This window comes from Aethalodelphis obliquidens, unplaced genomic scaffold (genome assembly GCF_003676395.1).
Source record: "Aethalodelphis obliquidens isolate GAN/ISIS:26980383/991018 unplaced genomic scaffold, ASM367639v1 scaffold20, whole genome shotgun sequence".
Taxonomy (NCBI): domain Eukaryota; kingdom Metazoa; phylum Chordata; class Mammalia; order Artiodactyla; family Delphinidae; genus Aethalodelphis; species Aethalodelphis obliquidens.
The window spans coordinates 28401718-28425208 of NW_020837964.1; the positions used below are offsets into that span (position 1 = coordinate 28401718).

Sequence of the window (23491 nt, forward strand, 5' to 3'; positions counted from 1 at the left end):
CCACTGTTGACTGCCCTGCTTGTCTTCACCCTTGGTGGCATCCAGCAAACCAGGGACCGGGGTCTCTCCTGCAGGTCAAACCCCACTGCGCACAAGACCTCATCAAGTGAGAATATGTACAAGAACAGAGTCAGCGGGGCTCCAACAGGGAGAGGAGGGGGGGTTTCACCAGGGCCAGTCCCCGCCGCCACGCACACGTTATCCTCAGGTGCCTCCCCTTTGCTGTGCCCGCCTCAAGCTGGTCTGCTGTTCTGCCAGCTCCTGTAGCCTGGCTGGTGTTTGTGATGCTTCCCCCATTGAATTAACTCACTATTTGTACTTCTCCACGAGACTCAGTGGAATCCTCTCTCTGGAGGGAACATCAGACCTGCACCAGCACCAGATCCAGAGCAGCCTCCCTGACTGGGCTCTCTGGCTTCCAGTCCCACGTGCCAGCCTATGAAGTGCCTTCTGTTCATTTAGACACATTTCCCAGCACCCCGTGTGCCAGCTGGGGGCTCTGGAAGACACGCAGAGACCACGCAGGCTCTCCACAGTGCCCTCGCCCCACCCCCCAGTCTGGAGTCCCGTCTTCCTCCCTGTCTCTCTGGCCTGCACCCACTCCACTTGGAATGCTGCCTCCTGAGAGGTGGGCCCTGTACCCACCCTGCACCCCTGCTGTAGGTCCTTCTCTTGTAGCTCTTTCTGGTTGGGTTTTTCTTCTTGGGTAGCACCTACTCCACTTACAATTTAACCATTTGTAAAAGTACTTCTTTGATATCTATCTTCATATTCAAGCTCCATGAGGGCAGGGCTCATATCTGTCGGTTCACTCTTATATCCCCAGCACTTAACTGGTACATGGTCAGTACCTGAACAATATATGAAGACTGAATTAGGGGCTGAATGAAGGAGCTTACAGAATACCCTCAGAGAAGCCCCCCAAGTTATTGGGAACTAGAGCTTTTCAGACAGAAGTGGAAAAAAATTTTTTTCTGTTTTGCAATTGTTAGATGTTTTTCTTACCTGGTATCACCCATCACCCCCCCATCTCAGGGGTGCACTAAGGTAGGTGAGAGGCCTATGACACAGTGGAAGGGCCTCTGGAAATTTTGTCCCTGCTCTGCCACAAGCTAACCATGTGACTGTAGGCAAGTCTGTCCTCTCTAAGTCACAGTTACCTACCCAGGCAGGGGGCATCATGGTAGGAGCATGACCTTTGTCATCAGATAGTATCACAGCTGATTTGGCAGTTGCACAGTGTCACTAGGAATGCCCTATACCCCTTTGACCTGCCGTCCTTAGGGTGGTAGCCTTTAACCTCTTGGTCACAACATGGCTGCCATGGCTCCAGTATTTACTTCGTCATGCAACCACATGTTAAGGCAAGAAGCCAAGGAACGGCTGGCGGAGGGACAGCCAGGGACACGGGGGCAGTGGAGAAATGAGGGGACCGGAAAGCTGTTCTCAAAGGTCTGTCACTGGAACAAGAAGAGAAAGTCTTTCTCAGAGGCATTTCTAGCCAACTCCCCTTCAGTCTTACTTGCTTGAGCTGGATCACATGGTCACTCTTAGCTGCAAGGGAGACAGGGAAGGGAACGCACCATGGTGAGAATGGCTGTTGGGCAGCAGCCAGCATGTCTGACGCACATACCCTTCAGTTGGCCCTTGGCAGCTGCCACTTTATACTGTTAACTCTCATGTTCTCAGCACTAGCTTTCTCACCTGGAACAAGAGCCCTGGGAAGGCAGGGACCAGGCTGAACCCAAGTGAAACATGTCAGGAAATTCCTATTGATTGGCGGCTTTACCCCTTGTTACTCGATTCTTCTCTCACGGCCAAAATGGTCCTCCTGTTAATAAACACCAGCGTCTGTCTCCCATTGAACATGATTTATTGTCCTTTCAAATAACAAATGCGAGTTTTTTTTTAAATGAAACAAAACAAACATGATAAGAGAGTAAAAAAAAAAAAAAAATCACTGAATGCTACCATCCAAAAGTGATCTTGATGATATTTTGTTAAGCATCCTCCCACGTCATCTTTTCTCTCTCCCACCTTCTCCCTCCACACCCCCACCTCTTACCAACACCATCACACACAAATCTAGTTTTATACAAATGGCTGCGCGGGGCACATGTTGTACTCTAACCGGTGTTTTCATTTTACAATCCTGTCCGGGTCCGTTGCTCTGGTAGGTTCTGTGGAGCCCCTAATTGCTGGTACGTGGCTCATTAACTCACTGGTATCTCACTGTTGCCTGTTTGATTAAAACTGTGTTCTCTGAAGCCAGGGTGGTGTTTTTCCCCCGCTGGGGAGGGCTGTGGCTCTAGGGCCAGAGCCACATTGCTGATCAGGTCTCCCCGACGACTGGAAACTGTTGTCAGTGGTCCCGCGAGTGAAGCCCTGAGCACTGACCCTAACCCAGGCAGCCCACAGGTGATGAGAAACACATTTTATAACCTCATTAAGCGGCTCCCAAATCAGGAAATTTAGCTTTTCGACCCACTGCTGCTCCTGTGATGTTCATTAGGTAAATTCGCAGATCCTGTGCTCCAGTCTGGACCGTGCGCCCTCTTGCTGTCCTGTCTTCCTTCCTGTGGCTGTGAGCCCTGCTTCTCCTCCTGCGGGGGGCGGAAGGGGTCTTCCCATGGTGTCCAGCCTCCCTGCTGCCCCTTGGCCCCGGGTCACTTCCTGTCCTCAAGAGGACAGACACCGGACACCCAGCACCCTGTACTTTCTCCCCCAGCTCCACTTAGCAAATGCAATAATGTCAATAACAGTCATCATAACAGCTGAGCTGATTGAGTGCTTCCTGTGCCAGGCCCTCCTCTTTACATGCCGTGGCCCAGTGAGGGTAGCCACTGTTAATTACTAGGCCCATCTCCATGGAAAGTTGAGGAAACTGAAGCATCAAGCAGTTAAGGAAATTGCCCAGTCACACGTCTCAAGTCTGGCTCCAAAAGCACCCCCTTAATCTGAACTCTTAAAGGGATTATTGTGGAGGATGGAGAGATGGTCCTGGTGCCGGGGAAAGGGTGCTGATAAAAGGAAGCAGAGGAGGGGCATTTAATCCACCGTGGAGATGGAGTGAAAAATCATGTGTTCCAGCAGCTTAGAGTCTGTGCGTTTGTGAACCTCCAGAAATGGGGGGTAAAACTGTGTGTGTGTTGGTGCGTTTGTCACAGTGTCAGAAGCATCTGTGATTCAGAGAGGGAGAATGGCTGCTGGGCCCGATGATCCTCCAGGGTCCCTTCCAGCTCCTAATCCTGTGGTTCTGTGACCATATAAGGCCACTGCGCCTGGGGAGCCTCACTGCAGCAGAGTGCAGTCCTGCACTGAGAGGGGGAAGCAGAGAGCAAAGGGAGCCCCAGCCCAGGCCCCCTGCAGGGTCTCCAAGGCAGCAGAGAGAGGAGCTGGGATAGGAGAGGTGGTGGTGGTGGGGCGGGGAGTGGGGTTCCTCCTTGATCGCCTCTTCCCAGAAAGCTCAGACCTGCTCCAGCCGGCTCGGCTGCTACCCTCCCTCTCTCTCCCCATTTCCACTTGGGATCTTCTCCCTCAGTTGTGTTGCCAGGTTTCCAGAGTCCAGCTGGTGGCTCCTGTCCAAAATCAAACACAAGCCTGCAGAATCAGCCCTTGCTTGCTCCCCAGGTTTCTTCTGGTTTGGTAGCTTGGAAAACCCCACACCCCTCAGAGTCCCTGAGTTTGGGATGGGCACCAACACAGCATCTAGCTTGACCCTCCTTTGCTACCCTGGCTCTGAAGACATAGGAAATCTGGTGAGTTCTCACCCCAACACACACACACACACACACACACACACACACACACACACACACACACACACACACACACACACACACACACACACGTCTGCCTCCTTTAGTGAGCTCCTTGGAGAGGGGTGGGTCTTGTGCATCAGTGTAGACCTGGTTCATGTAGTTGTGTCCCACTTCCCCTGAGTACTATCAGAGCCTAGCCCTGTGCCAGTTGTTATGGAGAGGAGGAACTGAGATGGATGAGATGTGGTACCTGACCTCCAGGGACTGACATGCTGGTGGTAAAGACAGAAAGTTAATAAACAAGTGCACTAGGAAATGGTCTCCCAAGGTACGAAACATGTTTTAGTCATGACTGTATTGGTTGTAAGTGACAGAAACCCAAATCAGATTAGCTTATGCAGAAATAAGAGGGAGTGGTTTGACTCATATCACTCAGAAGTGTAGGGATAGGGTTAGCTTTAGGAATAGCTGGATCCAGTGGCTCAAATGATGTCTCTGGGACTTGATTCTATACTCTGTCACTCAACTATGTAGATGAAGTTTGGTTTGTCTGGGGCTGCTGCAGTGTGAGATGTCAGAGGTGCCACATGCAGCCTCACTCCTGCTTTCCAAATCCTGGCCTGGTCTCCTCCAGGGCTCAAACCTGGGCTGTCACAAGAAACCAGAAACCAGACTCCCCTGGGCTGCCTCTCCAACCCCTAACCAAACACCTCCTTTCCTTGCCCCATACTCCTTGGGCTGATATTATAGGAGATGTTTTGATGCTCACTTTGTATGGGAAATCTCTGGGTTCTCTGGGAACTTAGATACAGGGATCCCAAAAGAAGCAGCAGTCCTGCCTGTCAGCATCCACCTGGTGGGCACAAGCACAGCCTCGAATGCCATTGTCACACTTACCAGCTGCGTGACCTCGCGTAACTGGGTTAACCTCTTTGAGCCTCAGTTTCCTCTGTCAAGAGAAGATAAAATTATCTCCTAGGTTTGTTTTGAAGATTAGACGAGATAGTGCATGTAAAGCACTTAACACAAAGACTTAACCCTCAAACATTAGCGGCTGTTATGATTCTGCTTCTTTTGTACCACCAGTGAAGGAAATTCTATTTGGGGGATTTTGACTTTAGAATGAAGATATTATCACTAACAGCTACTATATATTATATACTTACCATACAATAGGCACTTTACATTTATTCCTCACAGCAGTTCCTTGCAGCTGAGGAAACCAAGGCCTGAGGGGTTAAATCCTTTGCCAGGAACGCACAGCTCATCAGTGATGGAGCTGGCGACCCCATCTTTCTGACTCCTAAGCTCTGACCACTCTCCGGAATGAGATGGGAAATAGAAAATAAAGGGGCCTTAAGTGATACTTTTAAGGATATGTGACTGAAGTCAATGCTGGGGCGAGGGGGTAGGGAGCAGAGAAGAATGGGGCATGAAAGAAATACCGAAGGACTTACACTAAAAAAATCCAGCCTTTTTCTCTGAATGGTAGAATTATGAACATTTATTTATTTTTGGTGTTGTTCTGTATGGTGCAACTTTTCTATGTTTGAGTACTTACTACTTTGTAGTCAGAGGGAAGGGAAGGTGTAAAATTCTACCCTGAAGCAGGAAGCCCAATTTTAAGCTAATATAAGCCAGTTTGAACAAGTTTTGCAACCAATAATCATGATTTGAGCAATTTTTGGCCAAACTGCTTCATTTTTGTAAACCCCGAATGAAGCTTCTCTATCTTGGGCCACCCCAGGCACCAGTGAGACCTTCCAGGCAGTATTCTGCCTAGTCCAGTCTGAGGCCTGAGGGGTGGCAGAAAGGACTGTGTACCCAGAGACCCAGGTTCTGCTCCTGCCTGTGGCTCTCACCCTGCCTGCTGAGAGCCATTAGGCCAGTTACTCAATCTCACTCAGTCTCCTTTTCTAGAGATGGGTATAATGAAATCCTACCCTCCCTACCTTGTTAGGTGGTGTAAAGAATTAATGCTAACAGGTGTGAAAAATGACAGTCCCATCCACTAGTGGAAGGAAGTCCTGTAGGCAGCTGAGGGTCTAGAGAGTATTCCCAGGAGAGTGGCAAGGCCTGCTGGTCCAGAACGAAGCATGAGAAACTCATTGCACTGGCTTCTTGGGAGAGTGTGTCATGGGGACCAGTAAATCCAGACTGCACCTCTCAGGTCACCCAGAGTTCACCCTCTGAGGGGAGTCTGGTCTCGGAGACTTTTTTAGTGATGGTTCTAGAGTTTACAATATGTATCTTAACTTATGCTTTACTTTAAAGTAATATTATGCTACTTCATGTATAATACAAGAATTTTTCAACAGTATTTTTCCATTTTACCCCTCCCATCCTTTGTGCTATTATATAAATTTTACTTGTATGTAATGCATTTTCAGCCTTTTTCCTCTCTTTGCTTCAGTTTGGATGGTTTCTATATTGGTGTATTCAAGTTCACTAATCTTCCGTGTGTCTAAATCTGCTGTTAATCCCCTACAGTGAAATTTTTGCCTCGGATATTGTATTTTCATCTTTAGATACTTCGTTTTGTTCTTTTTTATCTTCCATTTCTTTACTCATTATACTCATGTTTTCCTTTAATTTCTTGAAAATATTTTAAATAGGTGTTTTTGAGGTCTTATTTGTTAATCCATCAGCTCTGTCACTTCTGGGTCTGCTTCTGTTGACTGATTTTTCTCCTGGTTATGGGTCACACTTTCCTCCTCCTTTGCATATCCAGAATTTTTTTATTGGATGCTGGATATTATTAAGTGTCTGGGTTTTGTTGTCCTCATTTAAAGAGTGTTAGATTTTATTCTGTCATGCAGTTAGGTTACTTGTGGGTCAGTTTGGTTTTTTGAGGCCCATTTTTCAGTTTTGTCAGGGCAGGTCTAATGTAGCCTTTACTCTAGGGCTAGTTTAGCCCTACTACCATGGCATGAGCCTTCTGGGGTTTCTGCCAAACACCCTAGGTGTCAGCTCTCCACTCTGGTTAGTCAGAACTTGAGCATCTCCCAGCCTTGGCCAGCTCTGGGAGGTGTCCTCCTTATAAGCTCCCTGACACTTGTTTCTTGAGCTCGTAGAGTCTCACTCTGTTCAGCCAAAGACTCAAGGAGACCCCTGTTCAGATATCTGGAGCTTTCCCTCTCTCTGCACTTTTCTCTCTGGTACTCTGCCCTTCAATTCCCAGTCCCCACAGCTTTCCTGAACTTTTATCTTTATCCCATCAGCTCAGTAAGACCCCTGTGCTCTGCTTGGGTCCTCCCTCCCTGCCCTGAGGTCTGGTAGATGCCTCCAGGCAGAAAGCCAAGGCAATCATAGGACTCACCACGCTTTGCTTCCTTTCTGTTCCAGATGATGGTCCTGTGCTGCCTGTTCTCCAGTGTCTGAAACCACTTGTTTAATGTATTTTGTCCAGTTTTCTGGCTGTTTACAGTGGAAACTAACAATTCCCTTTGAGATCCCCCTGGGGTTGTACACCAATGCCTCAGACTGGGTGTACACTCAAGAAACTTGTGCAAAAACGGAGTTAGGGCTAATAAAAGTCAGTGAAAAGGCAATAGGGTCATTTTGATCTGCTTCTTAGAGAAACTCAGGATAAAGACTCACAACCCAGCACCAAGTCACATTTTATAACAGGAATCATTAGTGTCCATCAGCTAACGAATAGATAAGTAAAACGTGGTATATCTGTCCATGGAATCTAGTTTGGCAGTAAAAAGAAAGGGAGTACTGACGCATGCTACAACAGGGATGAACATGTCAAGTGAAAGAAACTAGTCACAGAAGACGACACCTCGTGTGATTGCCTTTATGTGAAATGTCCAGAATAGGCAAATTTATAAAAACAGAAGGCAGCTCAGATGAGTGGTTGCTTACTGCTGGGGTAGGGGATGGGGAGGGACTGCTAATGGGTACAGGATTTCTTTTGGAGAGGACAGAAATGGTCTAAAATTAGCCTGTGGTGACCATTGCCCAACCTTGTGAATATACTAAGAAGTACTGAATCACACGCTTTCCATGGGTGGATTGTATGGTCTGTGAACTATATCTCAATAAAACTGTTTATACAAAGAAAGAAAACTTGTTAGCAGTTTTCTCCTGTACTGAAGGATGTGAAGGGCTGGAGAGGGGCTGTGGAGGTGGAAATGGAGGTCTGAGCTACTATACAGTTGGATGTACATGTTACAGGTAGCATTGAGTCTTGGACTGAAAAACATGACCACAGGAGAGTTTGCACGGGGCATGACTAATGTTGGATGTTAGTCTTGAAATCCATTTGTCCTTTCTTAATTACCTCAACCATGAGAGGATTCTTGCAAAGTCTTGGCTTTACCCCCTCTCTAGTTCTCTCTCCTCCCCACACCCTTGTCGGCAGTGGGCGTTCACTGAGCGGCCGCCATCTGCAGGGAACAGGGACCTCAGGGCATGTCCAGCCTCAGCCCTCACCCCAGAGGAACCTGAGAACAGGAGGGCAGGGAGTGTCGCATGGCCTCTGAGAACTGCAGTGTCGCCTTCGTGTCCTCCATGTCATGTTCAGAGCCATCAGAATAAGGGTGACACAGTGGTCACGTCCCAGCTGAGGATGGGGGAGTAGGCAACTCCTTCTGTTGGCTTTTCTCTTGTCAAAGAGGAAGGTTTTAAGTGAGTGCTCTTCCCTTCATTAAAAGCAGTGTAAGTTTTCTGTGAAAGAAAAAGTGTATTCTTCGTGTGCAGGCTTCTCGCAGGGGTCTTCAGCAGTATACTCCTAAGTGGGTATTTAAGTTAAAACCCTGAGCTTTGCTTAAAAATACTAACGGTGAACATTTATCGAGTGCTTAGTGTGTGTTCTAAGTACTTTCAAGTATTGTCAACCCCTTGACTGATCTTTCTTTCACGGTACCTAGGGAATGTAAAAAGACTGCGTTTCTTTTTTCCACTGTTCTGTTTTTCAGATTAATTTTCAGTAATTTAGGTCGATTTTTCCTTCAGATTTTGTGGTTTTATCACAGCAGCTCAGTAATTCAGCATCCGAGCTGGGCCCGGCCCTCAGCCGGGAGGTTGGCTGGGGTGGGGCTTCACGTGCCCGGCACGCTCGGTGCCAGGTGTGGACAGCGCACTCATCAGGCATGCTGTGTGTGGTTTTGCTCTAGGATCATCCACGAAGATGGCTTCTCTGGAGAAGACGTGAAACAGTACAAGCCCGTTGTCTACAGCAACACCATCCAGTCCCTGGCAGCCATCGTCCGGGCCATGGACACTTTGGGCATCGAATACGGTGACAAGGAGAGAAAGGTAGGCTGCTGCGCCCGTGCACACGGGGAGGAGAGGGCCGTCTCTGGTACCCGCTGCGTCCTCTTCATCAGGCCAGGCTGCCGTGCAGGGACAGGACGAGACTGTGCTGTGTCACCCGCCAGTGTACCAGTCGACCTGGCCAATACAGTTAAACAGGGGCTCTGGTGACAAGCAGACCGCCACAGCACAATCGCCAAGGAAGGAGACAACAGCCACAGAATTCCAGGGTTTATTTTGCAGATGAGAAAGGGTTGGTGACTGCCCTAAACTGGGACTCTCACAACATTGTCCAAGTACATGCCCTTGGGCAGTTGACCTGAACAGAAAAAATATTTCTTAGACAAAACAAGCCCCACCTAGCCACCATCTTCCCTCCTTAGGAGAGCTTTCCTTACCTTGTTGGGGGTGGGGCAGCCATTTGAATTCAGTCTCTTCCCTCCTTTGCCCCATGGGTTGTGTTTTCTGCCCCTCCGAGGTGTGTCTGAGGACCGAAGAGGCTCTCCTTCCTGTAGGAGGTCGACATCCTAGAACAGGGACAGTTTTTCAGTTGAGTTTCCAGGCATCTGATAAGTGGTGAATGGAATAAGTTGTAAAAGCCTCTTTTTTGCAAACATTTGCGTTAACTGTAAGACTGAACCTTACACAGCTATACTGGCAAAGCCAAATAAAAGGTGGCAGGGAGGGAGGGAAAACAGCCTCAGATAAGTCTATCTAAAAGTGACTCTTCGTCTCCTGGTGGGACCCTGAATCCCAGCGATCCCCCTCCTGTGACCTGGAGTGTGAGGAGGGGAGCAGGTGGAGGCCTCCGAGCGCCTGGGCCCCTCCTTGGAGGCTCTGGACGGAGAGCGTTAATCTCCGATTACTGCGTGGTTTGGTTATACATAGTGTATATATCCTGTCTTGGCTAAAAAATCACCTCCCTTACAGAGGAAAACTATCTTCACCTTCTCTGGGTCTGATAAATCATCTGCGACAGATAGCTTTAAATGTAAAATTCAATACTTTATGCACAAAATCCTAATTCCATGCGACAGAGTCATCCCAGCTCAGGCACTGCCTCCTCCCGGAAGATGGGAACTGGGTGACTGAGAGTGTGTCCAAGACCAGCCTGGGGTGGGGAAGCCGGGCGCTGCCCCTCTGCAAGGCTGAGTCTGGAAGCTGGGTCTGCAGAGGAAGTACTTCTCCCCAGGGACTAGCTTTGGATTTGGTCATAGAGCCAGGGCCTGCGGAACCAGGGGCACTGAGTTCTTCAGTCTTGTTTCCACTAAGTATTCACTGAGAGTACAGTGTACCAGGCCTTGCTGGGGATACAGGAACGAGCACAGTAGGAGCGGAGCTGGAGAAACCAGTCAGCAAAGAGCAACTCAGATCATCAGAAGTAGCCAAGACAGGTTACAAGTAGCCAGACAAGTTACAGGGTTTCATTCATTGTTAATGATAATGGCCACAGTGCTTATACAAATAGCTCTCTTGTATTGAACTCCTCCTAGCTGCCAGGCACTGTGCTAAGCACCTTACAAGTATTAACTCACTTTACTCAACTCAGTCATTAAAGCCCAGAGCAGGAAATGCCTGGTATGATCTTCAGACATGGGACAAGCCACAGGCCTTTGGTCCTTCTGTCTGCCTTTTGGCCAAAGAGAGAGCATGGAGCCTGAATCTCAGTTAACCAGACGACAGGCCCAGTGCAAAAGCTCACGTGTCCACAGCTCACACCTTACACAAACACCCACACAAACACACATGCACGCAGGCACACAAAACCACAGCCTGCGAGATCTTCCAAGAGTATGTGTGTTCACCGCCATGCCCACCTCCCAACCAGTCTTCTTTCCCCAAAACCTCCTGCCCGGATTATAACCCAGACAGTCAGTGTGACTTCAGAATGCTTTTCTCCTTCAGTTTTGGAAAACGTTTGTTGTTCACGGGGGGATTTTTCCCCCCCATTTTATTATCCTGAATAGAGAGATGATTGCTTGGGAATTGCTAGGAAGATGATATATTAAGGACTATACTGTGGGACCCCTTGGCTTCTGTGGCTGTTCCTCTTCTGTGGGATACCTGGTTGAGACAACCCTCAAGTAGGAGATCAGGAAAGGCTCCTCTGGGAAGGGAGACCAAGAGCAGAGTGGGGACTCCCTGGAGAGTCCACTGGACACAGAGAGGAGCTGGAGCCCAGTCCTCTTCCGGCAGGTGGCACCGTGGCAGACGCCTGACCGGTCTGCGGGGCAGCACAGGTTTGTCAGGCACAGTCCTTCTGGCTGGCAAAGGCCTCCAGGCCCTGGGGCCTGTGTTATTTCACCTTAGGCTAAAGTGAGCCAAGCAGCTGGAGAAGGTGTTTGCTGGGAGTGGGCTGCTCTGGATTTGCTGTTTGGGCAGCGGGGTGCAAGGATCCCCCGCCTGCCTGCATATCAGTTGTCAGGGGCTTGAGGTGGAAGGGGGCAGCCACTTCAGACTGGGTGGCCAGGGAAGGTTCCCCTGAACATGGAAGGGATATTTGTGATGAAACTCGACTCTAAGGAGGAGCCAGCCGTGGGAGGAGGAGGAGGGACAGAGGTTCTAAGCGGACGCTACCAGGGCCCTGAGTGAGAAGTGACCCTGGCAAGTTGGGAACGAGAAGCTCTGTTCAGCCTGAACTGCGTCCGGGGGCAGAGGTGGGCCCTGGGGTGTTGGACGCCCTCCAGTCAGGTCTGCCTGCAGCTGGCCAGTTGTTGGTGACCAGATGCCCTGACCCCAAGGCTGGGTCTCCAAACTCTTTCCTCTCTCGGGTTCCCAGGGGCTGCCCACCTGGGGGATCTGCTGTTTGGATATTGGGAGAACCGTCCCATGCAGAGCCGACCCAGATTAGTGTTTTGATGTGTAAAGAAAAGACCTCCTTCTCTCTCTTGGCTTCCGCACGTCCGACATCGTCCCCCCACCCGTAATGACATATCTGGAGGAAAACAGCCCTACACCCAGCACCTGCTTGGGCCAACCAGCTTTATACTCTCCATACAGAGAAGCATCTAGAAGCTTCCTTGCCATACCTCATTAGAACAATGCCCTTGACTTCTCCTGGCAGCTGGCTTGCCCCCCGCCCTGGCCCCCCAGTGGAGGGAGGACTGACTGGTTTCTCCTGCAGCCTCTCTGGGGTGTGGACTCACCTGAGGCCATATGACAGTACATGAGCCCAAGCCTGAAAGAGACTCTTTGTTGGGCAAACGGCAGGGATCTCCTTATACACCCCACGCCCCAGCACCCCCAGGCCACAGACTGCTCCCCAAAGATACCACACACTCCCACACCTCCAGGCCTCGGCTCAGACCACACCTTCTGCCTCTTGTGCCTTCTCCCCTCTCTTCCCCCTGGAGCTCTTCCTGCTCAGCAAGGACCAGCTGAGCTCCCATCTTTGCATGAAGACTTCCTCTCCTTCCCCTGACAGCCCAGCCCAGCTCAGCTCAGCTCAGCTCAGTTCAGCTCAGCTCAGCTCAGCTCAGTGCTTTCTCTGTTGAGCATGTATCTCATGCAGTGTGTCCGCTCTTTCCTTAGAGCAGTGACCCTTGTGCTTCAGGGTGATCAAAACCCATTTGAGCAACTAATGAAAGCCATGAGCCTTCTCTCCAGAGCCGTGCACCCACTCACACGTCCAGGAAATTTTTCATACCATTTCAGGGGGCTCTGGAACTCATAAAGCCCACCAGTGGAGCCTAGAATAAGAACTCCATTATGTCTAAGGTCTTTCTGCTCAAGGCCTGTGTCATTCATCTTTGGGTCACCTCCCCACCCCAACAACCAGCACAGTGCTCAGCACATAGTAGACCCACCCAAAAAAATCTCTTGAGTAGAAAGACATTTCTAACTTTCTCGGTACTCAGAGAAAAAAGGAAAAGAACCTGTAATGTTATCACTACTGAACAGATGTTGACTGAGTACCTACTATATGTTTAGTTTGTGCTAAGCTCTGGAGAAAGAGAGGAATGTGGGATGGGGCCTTGAAGGGGCTGGTCATCTTCTTGGGAGGACAGGGCTCTTAGGCTTATTCCATGAAGTGGTCAGGGAAAGCTTCTTAGAGGAAGTGAGGCTGGAACTGTCCTTGAAGCAGAGGTATGGCTTCACAGGCACAGATGTAGGTGAGGAAAGGGACTTGAAGCAGAGAAGAGCATGAATAAAGGCCATGGGTTGGTGGTGACCAGAGGAGATTTGACTGATGGAGGAGGCCAGTGGCCAGGACAGAGGATTAGGATATGGGAAGGTGTGGGAAAGTTAGAAGTTACAGTTAGGTCCAGATTGGGTAGGCCTTGGAAAGTATGTCAAGGGGTTTGGGTTTTATCCTGTTGGCAGTAGGCAGCCATTGATAAAGTTTGAGCTGGGGAAGGATGGGATGAAAGCGAGTTTTAGGAGATTATCATGATGGCATGTGCATGGTGGGCTAGTGGTGGGAGAGACTGAAGGTCAGGAGGCAGGTTGGGAGCTACAGTAAGGGTCTCGATGGGAGTTGGAAAGGAAGGGCAGCAAAGTGATGTGTGGTGATGAAAGAAAGGGACCTGGTAGTTACTTGGCTACTGGGGCAAAAGTGTAAGGATCAGGGGCTTCCCTGGTGGCGCAGTGGTTGAGAGTCCTCCTGCCAATGCAGGGGACGCGGGTTCGTGCCCCGGTCTGGGAAGATCCCACATGCCGCGGAGCGGCTGGGCCCGTGAGCCATGGCCGCTGGGCCTGCGCGTCCGGAGCCTGTGCTCCGCAACGGGGGAGGCGGGAAAAGTGAGAGGCCCGCGTACTGGAAAAAAAAAAAAAAAAAAAAGTGTAAGGATCAGGAAACTGGGACTCTAGTGTTACTGGCCTGGATGACTGGAAACAAGGTGACACCTCTGGCAGAAAGTCAGGAGACAGGCTGGGCTGGGCCAAATATGGTCTCAACCTCATGGGCTCCAGCTGGAATCAGCAAGTAGTAGATGGACTCAGAGAACTGCAGCTCCAAGAATTGAAGATGATGATAATAGTTGCTTTCAATTTTTATGTTCTAGGGCTTGCATTAAACCATTTATATTAATTAAAAATTTTAATCCTAACAGCTACCTGTGCAGTGGGTGCTATTGTTATCCCCATTTTACAAGTGAAAAAAAAAAAAGAGGCACAGAGAGGCAAAGTGACTTACCCAGGGACATTCAGCACAAAATATATACGTATATAATACAGATTTGTAACCCCAAGGAAGCTATAATTCATATAGCTCAGGTCCAGAGCAGAGTCCCATTTAAATAGGCACAGTACAACCAGGCAAAACAAATCTTCAGAATCCCATTCTTTCTTCTGAGTTTCTCCAGAAATATGAAAAGGGACTCAAAGGGCAACATCCACTGCTTTTCTCACAAGTCGTTTTCTGTCTTCCTCATGTCTGTCCCAACCCCACTCTCTTTAGCTGCTTTCTCTCTAAGTTCCCCAAGAGACCATCTCTCTACCGCCAGCCTGCCAGGCTTTTCCCCTCCTGTCCTCTTTCTCCTTCTTGCTATTCTGCCTCTTTTCCTCCTGCTTTCTTCCTCCCTCTCCTGCTCTATGCCTAGACGGGGTCCCCTCTCCTCTTCTCCCTCTTTCCCTTTCTCCAACTGTTCCTGAGTTTCTCTCTTTCTTCTTCTCCCTGTCTCTCTCTCCATCTCCGTCTCCCTCCTTCCTTCCCTCCCTACTCACCCCCAGTTCATTATCATGTAAATTCTCTAAACTTTTTGAGTGGAGTCCCTCTCCCTCCCCCTTCCTCCGTCCTCAGCCCAGGGCCTGCATCTGCATCACAAAAGCAGAGAAACTTGTGTGGCAGAACTGACCTAAACTCAGACACTGGAAGAAAGTCTGGGGGAGACTGGACAATTACAGGTTTAGGAGGTTCACTTGGACGACCGTGGGAGATGGGGAAAGTCTGTGAACAATCCCATGTTATAAATTTTATCACACCCATGTGTATATAAAAATATACATAAAATTTATGTGCATATACATGTATACTTGCATATGTAAAGTACATTATAATGGGACAATAGCGAAGAGATAATGCTTTGAACTTGTATAAGGCTTTATTCAGTTGAAAATACTCTCATTTTCGTTTTTTCATCGTTTGTGCATATGCCTATTTCTCCCATTAAATTATAAACTCTCTGAGGACAGAATATAGATCTTATCTGTCTAGTACAATGCCTGACACAAGAAGTATTGGATGCTGCATTCAGTCAAATCCCAGCTGGGCTTTTATCATAAATGGGTGTTGAATTTTGTCGAAAGCTTTCTCTGCATCTATTGAGATGATCATATGGTTTTTCTCCTTCAGTTTGTTAACATGGTGTATCACGTTGATTGATTTGCGTATATTGAAGAATCCTTGCATTCCTGGAATAAACCCCACTTGATCATGGTGTATGTTCCTTTTAATGTGCTGTTGGATTCTGTTTGCTAGTATTTTGTTGAGGATTTTTGCATCTATGTTCATCAGTGATATTGGCCTGTAGTTTTCTTTCTTTGTGACATCCTTGTCTGGTTTTGGTATCAAGGTGATGGTGGCCTCGTAGAATGAGTTTGGGAGTATTCCTCCCTCTGCTATATTTTGGAAGAGTTTGGCCCTGCGTAAATTATTTAACTTCCTTAACCCTCAGTGTTTCTGTATGTAAAACAGGCATAATTCTAATACTGTCCCCTTTCCTCTGTTGTAAGACTAAATGAGGTGATGCATGTGAAGCGCTTAGGACAGTGCCTGACACGTACAGCACTTACTGGGCGGCCCAGGGTCAGTGACTCAAGCGGGACTAAAGATCAGTGCTGTTTCTGGAATTGCTGCCCAGCCTCTAATGTTCCACCAGGAGGCTTCATTAGAACACCCCCTCCTTAGAGATAATGGCACTATTTGGGGAGGCAGAATCAAATTTCATACTTAGATTCCAGAATGTCATTGGATCTCCTCTGGTAAAAGAAATCTTGACATTTAAGTCACACAGTGGAGCGCTGAACACTAACTTCTTTTTTTTTTTTTTTTTTTTTTGCGGTACGCGGGCCTCTCACTGCTGTGGCCTCTCCCTTTGCGGAGCACAGGCTCTGGACGCGCAGGCTCAGTGGCCATGGCTCACGGGCCCAGCCGCTCCGTGGCATGTGGGATCTTCCCGGACCAGGGCACGAACCCGTGTCCCCTGCATCGGCAGGCGGACTCTCAACCACTGCGCCACCAGGGAAGCCCCTAACTTCTTTTTAATCAGGGGAATGTGGTGGCGCCATCTCCACGGCACAGTGCCGTTCACCCTGTGGTTTACACGAATTCTGAAACAGACAAAAGCAAGGATGCTCTCTGGTCTGTGTCTGCCTGAGTTCCTGGAGTCTGGAGAAACCGCAGCGGTCCTCAGTGGTGGTTGTCAGATCTGACGGGGGCTGGGGAGGTGACAGATGAAGGCCCAAACCTGAGGCCAAGAAGAGGCTTCCTCTGGGCAGCAGCATGTACACTGCCGCACGCTAGGTACCGCGCCGCTCCTCAGCTGTATCGGACCAGGCCTGGCCTGGCTCTGATCCCCTGCTGCCCAGGTTAATAGAGTTTGAAACTCCTCCATTCAAGGCCACCTGAGTCTGCTGCTCCATTTTGCAGATGGTGGCAAAAAATAGGCCCCACCTGGGCCCAACAGGAAAGAGACTTACACAAGGGATGACCTGGCAGGCCCAGGACTAGAACTTCAGGTTTTCTGAATCACTGTTCACTTCTCTTTCCATCTCAGCAGTCTGCCCCAAATCACTCAGCCAACTTGGGGCCTTGTTTTCTTTCATTTAGTTGGTTAGTCACTCATCCCGCAGAAACTTTGTAAGCAGTCACATCCCTGGCAGACAGTGCATAGGGACGTGGGTTTACATGCAAAAATGAAAAGATGAGGGATCCCATCCTTTGATTTCCAAGGCCTCCCCAGCTCTGCAGGGCTCAGTGCAGCCAGGTCGGCTTGCTCCCTGTGGTCTAAGGCTGGATCAGGCCCCAGGCTCTGGGTTTGGGGCAGGCGTCTTTATTTTAAGCCCTGCCATAAGGAGTTCCAGACCTGGCTGCTAGTACCTTGGCCCAGGTTGGCGGCACAAGTGGCTCTTCCTGGCCTTACTCCAAAAGGAAGAACCAACTCAAAGGAACAGCAGGTTTCAAGGTGGGAAAGGAAGAGGAGGGATTAAAATTTCAGGTTTTTGAGATGTCCCTCCAGTTCCTCTCCTCCTTAGAGTATTCTTGGGTTTCCTCAGCTGCAAATGGTTGCCCCCTCCTCTGAACGCTTGTCATTTTGGAGCTCCAGCCCCAGCTCTCCCCGGCCCTCTGCCTCAGGATGCCTCCCCTCTGCAGCTAGACAGTGAGTCTGGAGGGCCAGGACGGTCTTGTCCACCTGAGCGTTCACCCGTCCATTTGTCCACATTGGTGTTCCTGCAGTGGTGGGCAAGACCCAGTTCCTGCCCCCAGGGCGCAGGCAAGGAGGGCAGGTGCTTCAGTAGATAGTGTTTTTTATTCTCGTGAAAGTGCAGTGATAATGACATATCTCACTGGGTTGTCTTGAGGATTAAAGGACTAATAGGTAGAAGCTCTTAGAGCAGGACCCGGCATGCAGTAGGTACTCAGGAAAGCTTAGCGGTTATTAGCATCATGTGCCTTGAAGCAGAGTAACAACTACTCTAGTTTTCAAAGGTTCATTAGGCCTTACAGATGAACAGTGGTAGCAGGGAAGCAGGCCCCCCTGGCTGAGGGCAGCCTGAGCTGAGTAAAGGTGAGTGTCGGGGTCTGAGCGCTCATAGGAGGAGCCCTGCCTTTGCTTGGGTTCCATCCTGCTGTGAACTGCCCACCCTAGAGAATCCGGAAAGCCGCAGCAGGCTTGGACCTCTTGCATGATTGGCATTTAATGAAGAGGTGCTGATGAGGGGAAGATGGAGCGTTCTCCTCCACTGAGTTTTGGAGTTTACTGAGGGCTAAATAGAAAACCATTTTTCTGAATCTTGATAAAATGCTGAGCCATTCCCTGCCTTAGTAAGTCAAGTGTTGAGAACGCACGAGGGTGTTTCCTTGTTGATGGAGGGTCACACTGGGCCTCAAGGTCCTCTCCGTGGACTTCAGGGGCTGTGGTCCAGGCCCAAAGATGAAGGACATTCCAGGAGGAGGCTGGGCCTAGTATGCTGCCCCAGGACATTCTGAAGAAGTTACCTTTGGGACTAAATTGTCGGAAAAACAGTTCACCTAGGAGAAAAGCCGACGTTCCTTCCTGCCTTGAGGCCTTTGATCCACAGGCACCCGGCCAAGCATGGACACGCTCCCTGGCCTTGTTCCTCGAGAAGCAGGGTGTGGGCTGCCATTAGAGTTACGGAAGGTTTATGGAGGTATTCCCTGTGTTGGGTAGGGGTAGTCACAGCCTTAGTTTTAAATGGTAAGCACTTCCACTTGGGCAAGTCACAAAGCTCCTCCGAGTCTCCCTGTGCAAGTTAGGATATGTTGGGCTGCACGTAAAAAGCACACAACCAGCAGTTTCCTTGACGGTAAGGACAGGGACTCCTGAGGGTCGGCAGCCCGGGGCTGCTCTGCAGCTGTGCAGCATCAGGGCCTGGGTCAGCACCTCGGTGGCTCTCTGGGCGCTCATGGCTCCAGGATGGCAGGTGACACCCTCTCACAAGGACTCCAGAGGCAGGAGGAAGAAGCAGGGCGGCCTGACTTTTTACTCCACATCGGCCTAGCAGCAAGGGATCCGAGGAAAGCAAAAATGTGGGTTTTTTGGCCACTCTAGTAGGACACAGAGGCAAGAGGGGCTGGGGGACAGCACCAGTCACCACCTGCCACCCTGCCTGTGGACTGTCATGGGAATTAGTAAGAACATGAAAGCAGGTGTACTGAGTCAATGGGAAGTCCAGTCCAGTGGCCAGGAATGGGGGAGGTACTCTGGTGGATGGGTGCTCCTCCAGGCTAGAGCAGAGATGGGTCCTCGTTTCTTCTCCAGTTTTTGCCTTTGTTTTCCCACTGTCTTAGTCTTTTCTGGCCGATATAACAGAAATACCATAGACTGAGTGGCTTAAACAACAGAAACTTATTTCTCACAGTTCTGGATGCTGGGAAGTCCAAGATCAAGGTGCCAGCAGATTAGATGTCTGGTGAGAGCCACTTCCTGGTTCATGGACAGCCGTCTTCTCACTGTGTCCTCTCACGACGGAAGGAATGGGGTTGATCTCTGGAGTCTCTTATAAAGGCACTAATCCCCTAATCCCCATCCCAATATCATGATGTTGGGGATTAGGTTTCTACATATGAAGTTTGAGAGGACACAGATGTTCAGTCTACAGCACCCACATAGGCTCAGAAGCTAGAATGTTGTCCCGAGGGGCACCGGAGACAAGAAAGTGGTTGGTGGCAGGTAAAATCAGCTCATGAAAAAGGAAATGGAAGCAAAAGAAGCAAATGCTGGGGAGGCCACCATAGCCATCCTAAATCTCTTCTTGAGTTCAGCGCTGCCAGCTGTGCCTGGTTCATATTGTATCAGCGGATGGCTAGCCAGGCCCAAGCTAGCACAGCAGGATTATGAGATAACCTAGTGTGGCTGGAGCTAGAGCTGCTGTTCCCATGGTGGCCTCTCCCCCAGGATCCCAGGTGTAGGGCGCGTGGACACACAGCCCCCAGCCCACCCCTCCCCTTTCCCATCTCACCTTTCCACTGGGGCTGTGGCAGGGGTGATGGCAGAATTGGAGATGAAGCCAGGCGGGGGATACGGGCCCATGTTTGGGGATGTCTCCTGGGGAGACTTGGGTCTTTGCCAGCCCACCTGAGCCAGCAGGGACCTTAGCCATGTGCCAGTCAAGACTTCATTTTAGAGCTGGGCAAGGGCAGCTGCAAAGGGCTGTGCCCAAGAGAGGCAGCTCAACAGGGGTTAGAGCCAGGCTTTGGAGTCAGAGACACAACCTTGAATCCTCACCCTGCCTGTCACCAGCACTGGACTTCAGGGTGGTCATTTGGTTCACTCAACCTCAGATTCCTCATCTGAAAACTGAAGATGATAATAATATGACCTACTCACAGGGTTGTTAATGGTTGAAGAATTAATGTGTGTTGAGGGCTAAGCATGGGGCCTGGCACCTAGTAAGTGCTCAGTAAACAGCTCTTGCTTGCATCTTCCTCTCACCCACACTTCACTGCCTGTCTGGCGGAGAGAGTGCCAGGACTAGAAGCCTGTCTGTGACAGTTGTTTCAAACCAGGGTGAAGAGCTAGTGCCAAGGCCTCCGAACTACCACAAGTCAAAGAGGTGGCCTCAGCCCCTCCCCAAAATTCCCTATCGGTTCTGATTCCAGGCTGGGAAGCAGGGTGTGTGTCCCGGCCTCTGTCCCTCTTCCTGGCTTTGCTGGAGTGGAGGTGAGGAAGGCTACTCCTGAACCAGGGTCTGGCAAGGCCTGAGACAGAGACCAAAAGAAGTGGAGCTAAGGAGAGCAAAAGCAGAGAAAAGGAGAGAGGCAGACAGTGCTGGGTGACAGTCCCCTGGAAACACTTGAGATGGTTTCTTCATGAGTAGGAAGGGCGACCATATGTCCCAGTGTCAGTGGGGTGCCTGGCACAGAGCAAGTGTTCCTTAAATGGCAGCTACTTTGTTCCTTTGTGTTAAGGCTGTCCCTGGCTCCGTGAATGTCATTCCCGCCGTAAACCCCTCCCCAGTCCCTGCGGCTGGAAGTGTCTTTTCCCTCTCCTGGGCACCTACAGCATCTCTCTTTCTTTCATTTGTTCACTCACTCGTTCATTTGAGAAACGTGTAGTGGCCTCCTGTGCACTAGCGGTGTGCCAGGCCCTGGGCGCACAGAGGTGAGCAGAAACGAGCAGCAATGCCGCCTTCACAGAGCTCAGTGTGGGGGAAGATGGGCGCCCCTCGGTAACTCCAGAGAGCTGTGAGCATCCCAAGAGCAGGCCTGGCCTGGGCTCTGCTGCTGACGAGGTGTCTGACGGAGAGCAGGAAGGAGCTAGCATGGTGGGGCCGGCGGCAGCGGGAGAGAAGGTGCGTGAAACAGCCTGTGCAAGAGCACGTGCAAAGACTCTGAAGTGGGGAATCAGGGTCTGAAGGAAGGCCAGTGTGACCGGAGCTGAAAGGTCAAGTGGGGAGAGTGGGAAGAGATGAGTCTGAAGAGGGAGACAGGGGCCAGCCAGGTGAGGAGAGCTTCCAGGCCATGAAAGGAATTTTGGCTTTGTTCCTGGCTCAGCAGGAAGGCACCGAAAGTTTTAAGCAAGGCCAAGACCCGGCTAGCCTCTGAGAGGCTTGCTATGGTTGCCCTGTGGTGAATGGATAGATGGGCGGCCAGAGAAGAGCTGAGAGGCTACTGCAGGCCCCAGTGGGGTGGAGAGGTAGTCTGCCCCGAGAGGGGGTGGGCCTCTTTCTGGGCCTGCCCACTGCCCACCTGACATGGAACCTGGTGCAGCTGCCACATCCCCCACGGGACCACGAGCTCCTCTGGGTGTACTGCCTGCACAGGGCCTGCCAAACCCTGCAGAGTCCTGCGGGTGGGCCCACAGAGGTCCCCCCCGCCAACTCAACCGACAGACAGGGTACCTCAGGCCCTCAGTACCATAGCAGCCCTGGCCTCCCTGCTCTGGGAGTCCTCAGTGGGAACCTCCTCCAGCCTCCCCGACCTCCCCTCCAGCCCCTGACCTCAGCCCCTTCTGGATATTCTGACCTCTTCTCCCTCAACCCCCACCCCTGGCCTCAGTCTCCTCATCTGTAAAATAGGGATGATTCTATACTTATGACAACAAACGCCACAGACGGGGACTCCTTGCAAGGCAGCATGCTCCTCCAGACACAGTATGAACGTGTTCCTAGCTCTGATGTGCACAGACAGACCCTTATGGCTCAGACAGCAAGCTCGCATCGCCCAGCACAAGTGCTGACAGTCGGCTTCTCTCCTTCCTCTCTCCCAAGTGAGCCCAGGAGCAGTTGACTGCCCTAGAGAAGCCGTGGATTAGGAGCATTTGCACAACCAGACTCCCCTCCCCCAGTATTTCTCGTCTGAGGTCCCCAGGGCACAGTCCTGAAATAGCTCACTGCCAAATTAGGTCCCACTTTTCCAGCTCCGTGGGCACCCTCCCCCTTCTCGCCCAGCCCTCTGTCTTCCTTCCTTTCTCCTTCCTGCTCCACTTCCCTGCCTGGTGCCACGACCAGCTGGTTCCCCTGATGACAACTGGCCAAGGAGAGGAAGGCAGCTCTCCCAGCCCAGGGCGGCTCTGCGTGCTGAGCTTTTGCAGGCCAGGTTGCCTGCTGGGGGCCTGGGCCGGTCTGGGGGCTCCACCGCTGTTCTCAGCGTCTGCAGTTCTGCACCTGAGTGGTGCAGTACCTTGATTCCAGGATACCACCCTCGCCAGGACCACGTCCAAGAGTTTCCCTCTGCAGCAAGGAGCATGATGATAAGGTCTCAGCCTCTTGTATCTTCCTATATGGAGCCACAGTGCACATCCTTGAAGTGAAGCTCTGTGTGTGGTGGGGCAAAGAGCACATGTTCAGGAGTCAGGCCAAAGGTCTGACAAGGTCAAAACTGGATCCTCCTCTTTTAGCTTTGTGACCTCAGGCAGGTTCCTTAAGTACCCTGAACCTCGGTTTCCTCCTCTGTAAAATGGAAATAATACCACTGTATATCAGTCAGGATGCAGGCTTCCCTGCTGTAACAAAGACCCCCTAAATAACAGTGACATAAGTAAGATAGATACGCATTTCTCTCCTGCCTGAGCAACCCAGATGTGACACCAGTCAGGCCCTTCTGTCCTGTTGCTCTGTCACACTTAGGGTCTCTGCTTCCGTTCCAGGCCCAAGATGCTGCCCTTGCTACCCCTTCTAGCCAGCAGCATGGGAGTAAGGGAAGGGAACTGGCTTATAGAAAGCCTTGAGTGTCAGGTCAAGTAATAGATGCTCATGGCCTGGACTGGGGATGTCTAAGTTGGGGGAAGAACCCCTGACCAGCAGTGCTCCACAGAGACTGTGTGGTGGGCAGGAGAGTCGCAATCTCCTCCCTGGAACTTGTTGCGTCATGTCAGTGTGCTTCAGATTTACTTCTTATCCAAGGCCCAGTGGGTCTCCCCTGGCCCAGGGCATCAGAATCTCAGACCCCCTCCCACCAGCCACTCAGGGGCAAGCCTCCCTGCAGGATGAGAGTCCCACCTTGCCCAGTGCTGTCCTCGTCCCTGGAGGCCCAGGCCCTGCCCCCTCCTCTTCCGACGATGCTTCCCTTCTTTGTGCGTCCACATCCCTTGCAGTCTACAGCAGCCTTATTGGAGTTTAATCACAGCTTTCTTAGTGAGCCCTTTGCTGTGAACGTACAGTTTTGTGCCAGAGGAATCGTTGACACTCTTCTAGGCCAGGATTCCTCAGACATTAGTCCCTCGATGTGATGCAGCAACACTCTCTTTTCTTGTTGAGTACGTCTGGGGACACGGGCTATATCTCCTCTTGGGGGAACCACAGTGTGCATTACCTATCCAAGGCACTCAGAGCCCTACAGAAAGGAA

The 23491-nt window shown here is 50.7% G+C and overlaps 1 protein-coding gene and 1 long non-coding RNA gene across 4 annotated transcripts in view; one reads left to right on the plus strand and one right to left on the minus strand.

Moving 5' to 3' along the window:
- The window catches only part of LOC113627302 (guanine nucleotide-binding protein G(o) subunit alpha), a 161236-nt gene that overhangs the window by 75802 nt on the left and 61943 nt on the right, over positions 1-23491 (plus strand). For both annotated transcript variants that reach the window (XM_027119859.1, XM_027119858.1), the window contains exon 3: positions 8885-9026. In XM_027119859.1, the coding sequence (XP_026975660.1) occupies positions 8885-9026 (142 nt within the window). The remainder of the gene's footprint in view (positions 1-8884; positions 9027-23491) is intronic.
- Positions 205-13218, minus strand: LOC113627310 (uncharacterized). 2 transcript variants are annotated; one of them, XR_003435504.1, is made up of 4 exons: positions 9422-11296; positions 4659-4710; positions 1705-3020; positions 205-1554 (listed from the first exon to the last, which is right to left on the minus strand). It is a non-coding gene; the product is annotated as an uncharacterized LOC113627310 (long non-coding RNA). The 2 variants fall into 2 exon arrangements; XR_003435505.1 differs by lacking the exon at positions 205-1554 and adding an exon at positions 12053-13218 and having other exon boundaries at positions 1857-3020; positions 9422-9550.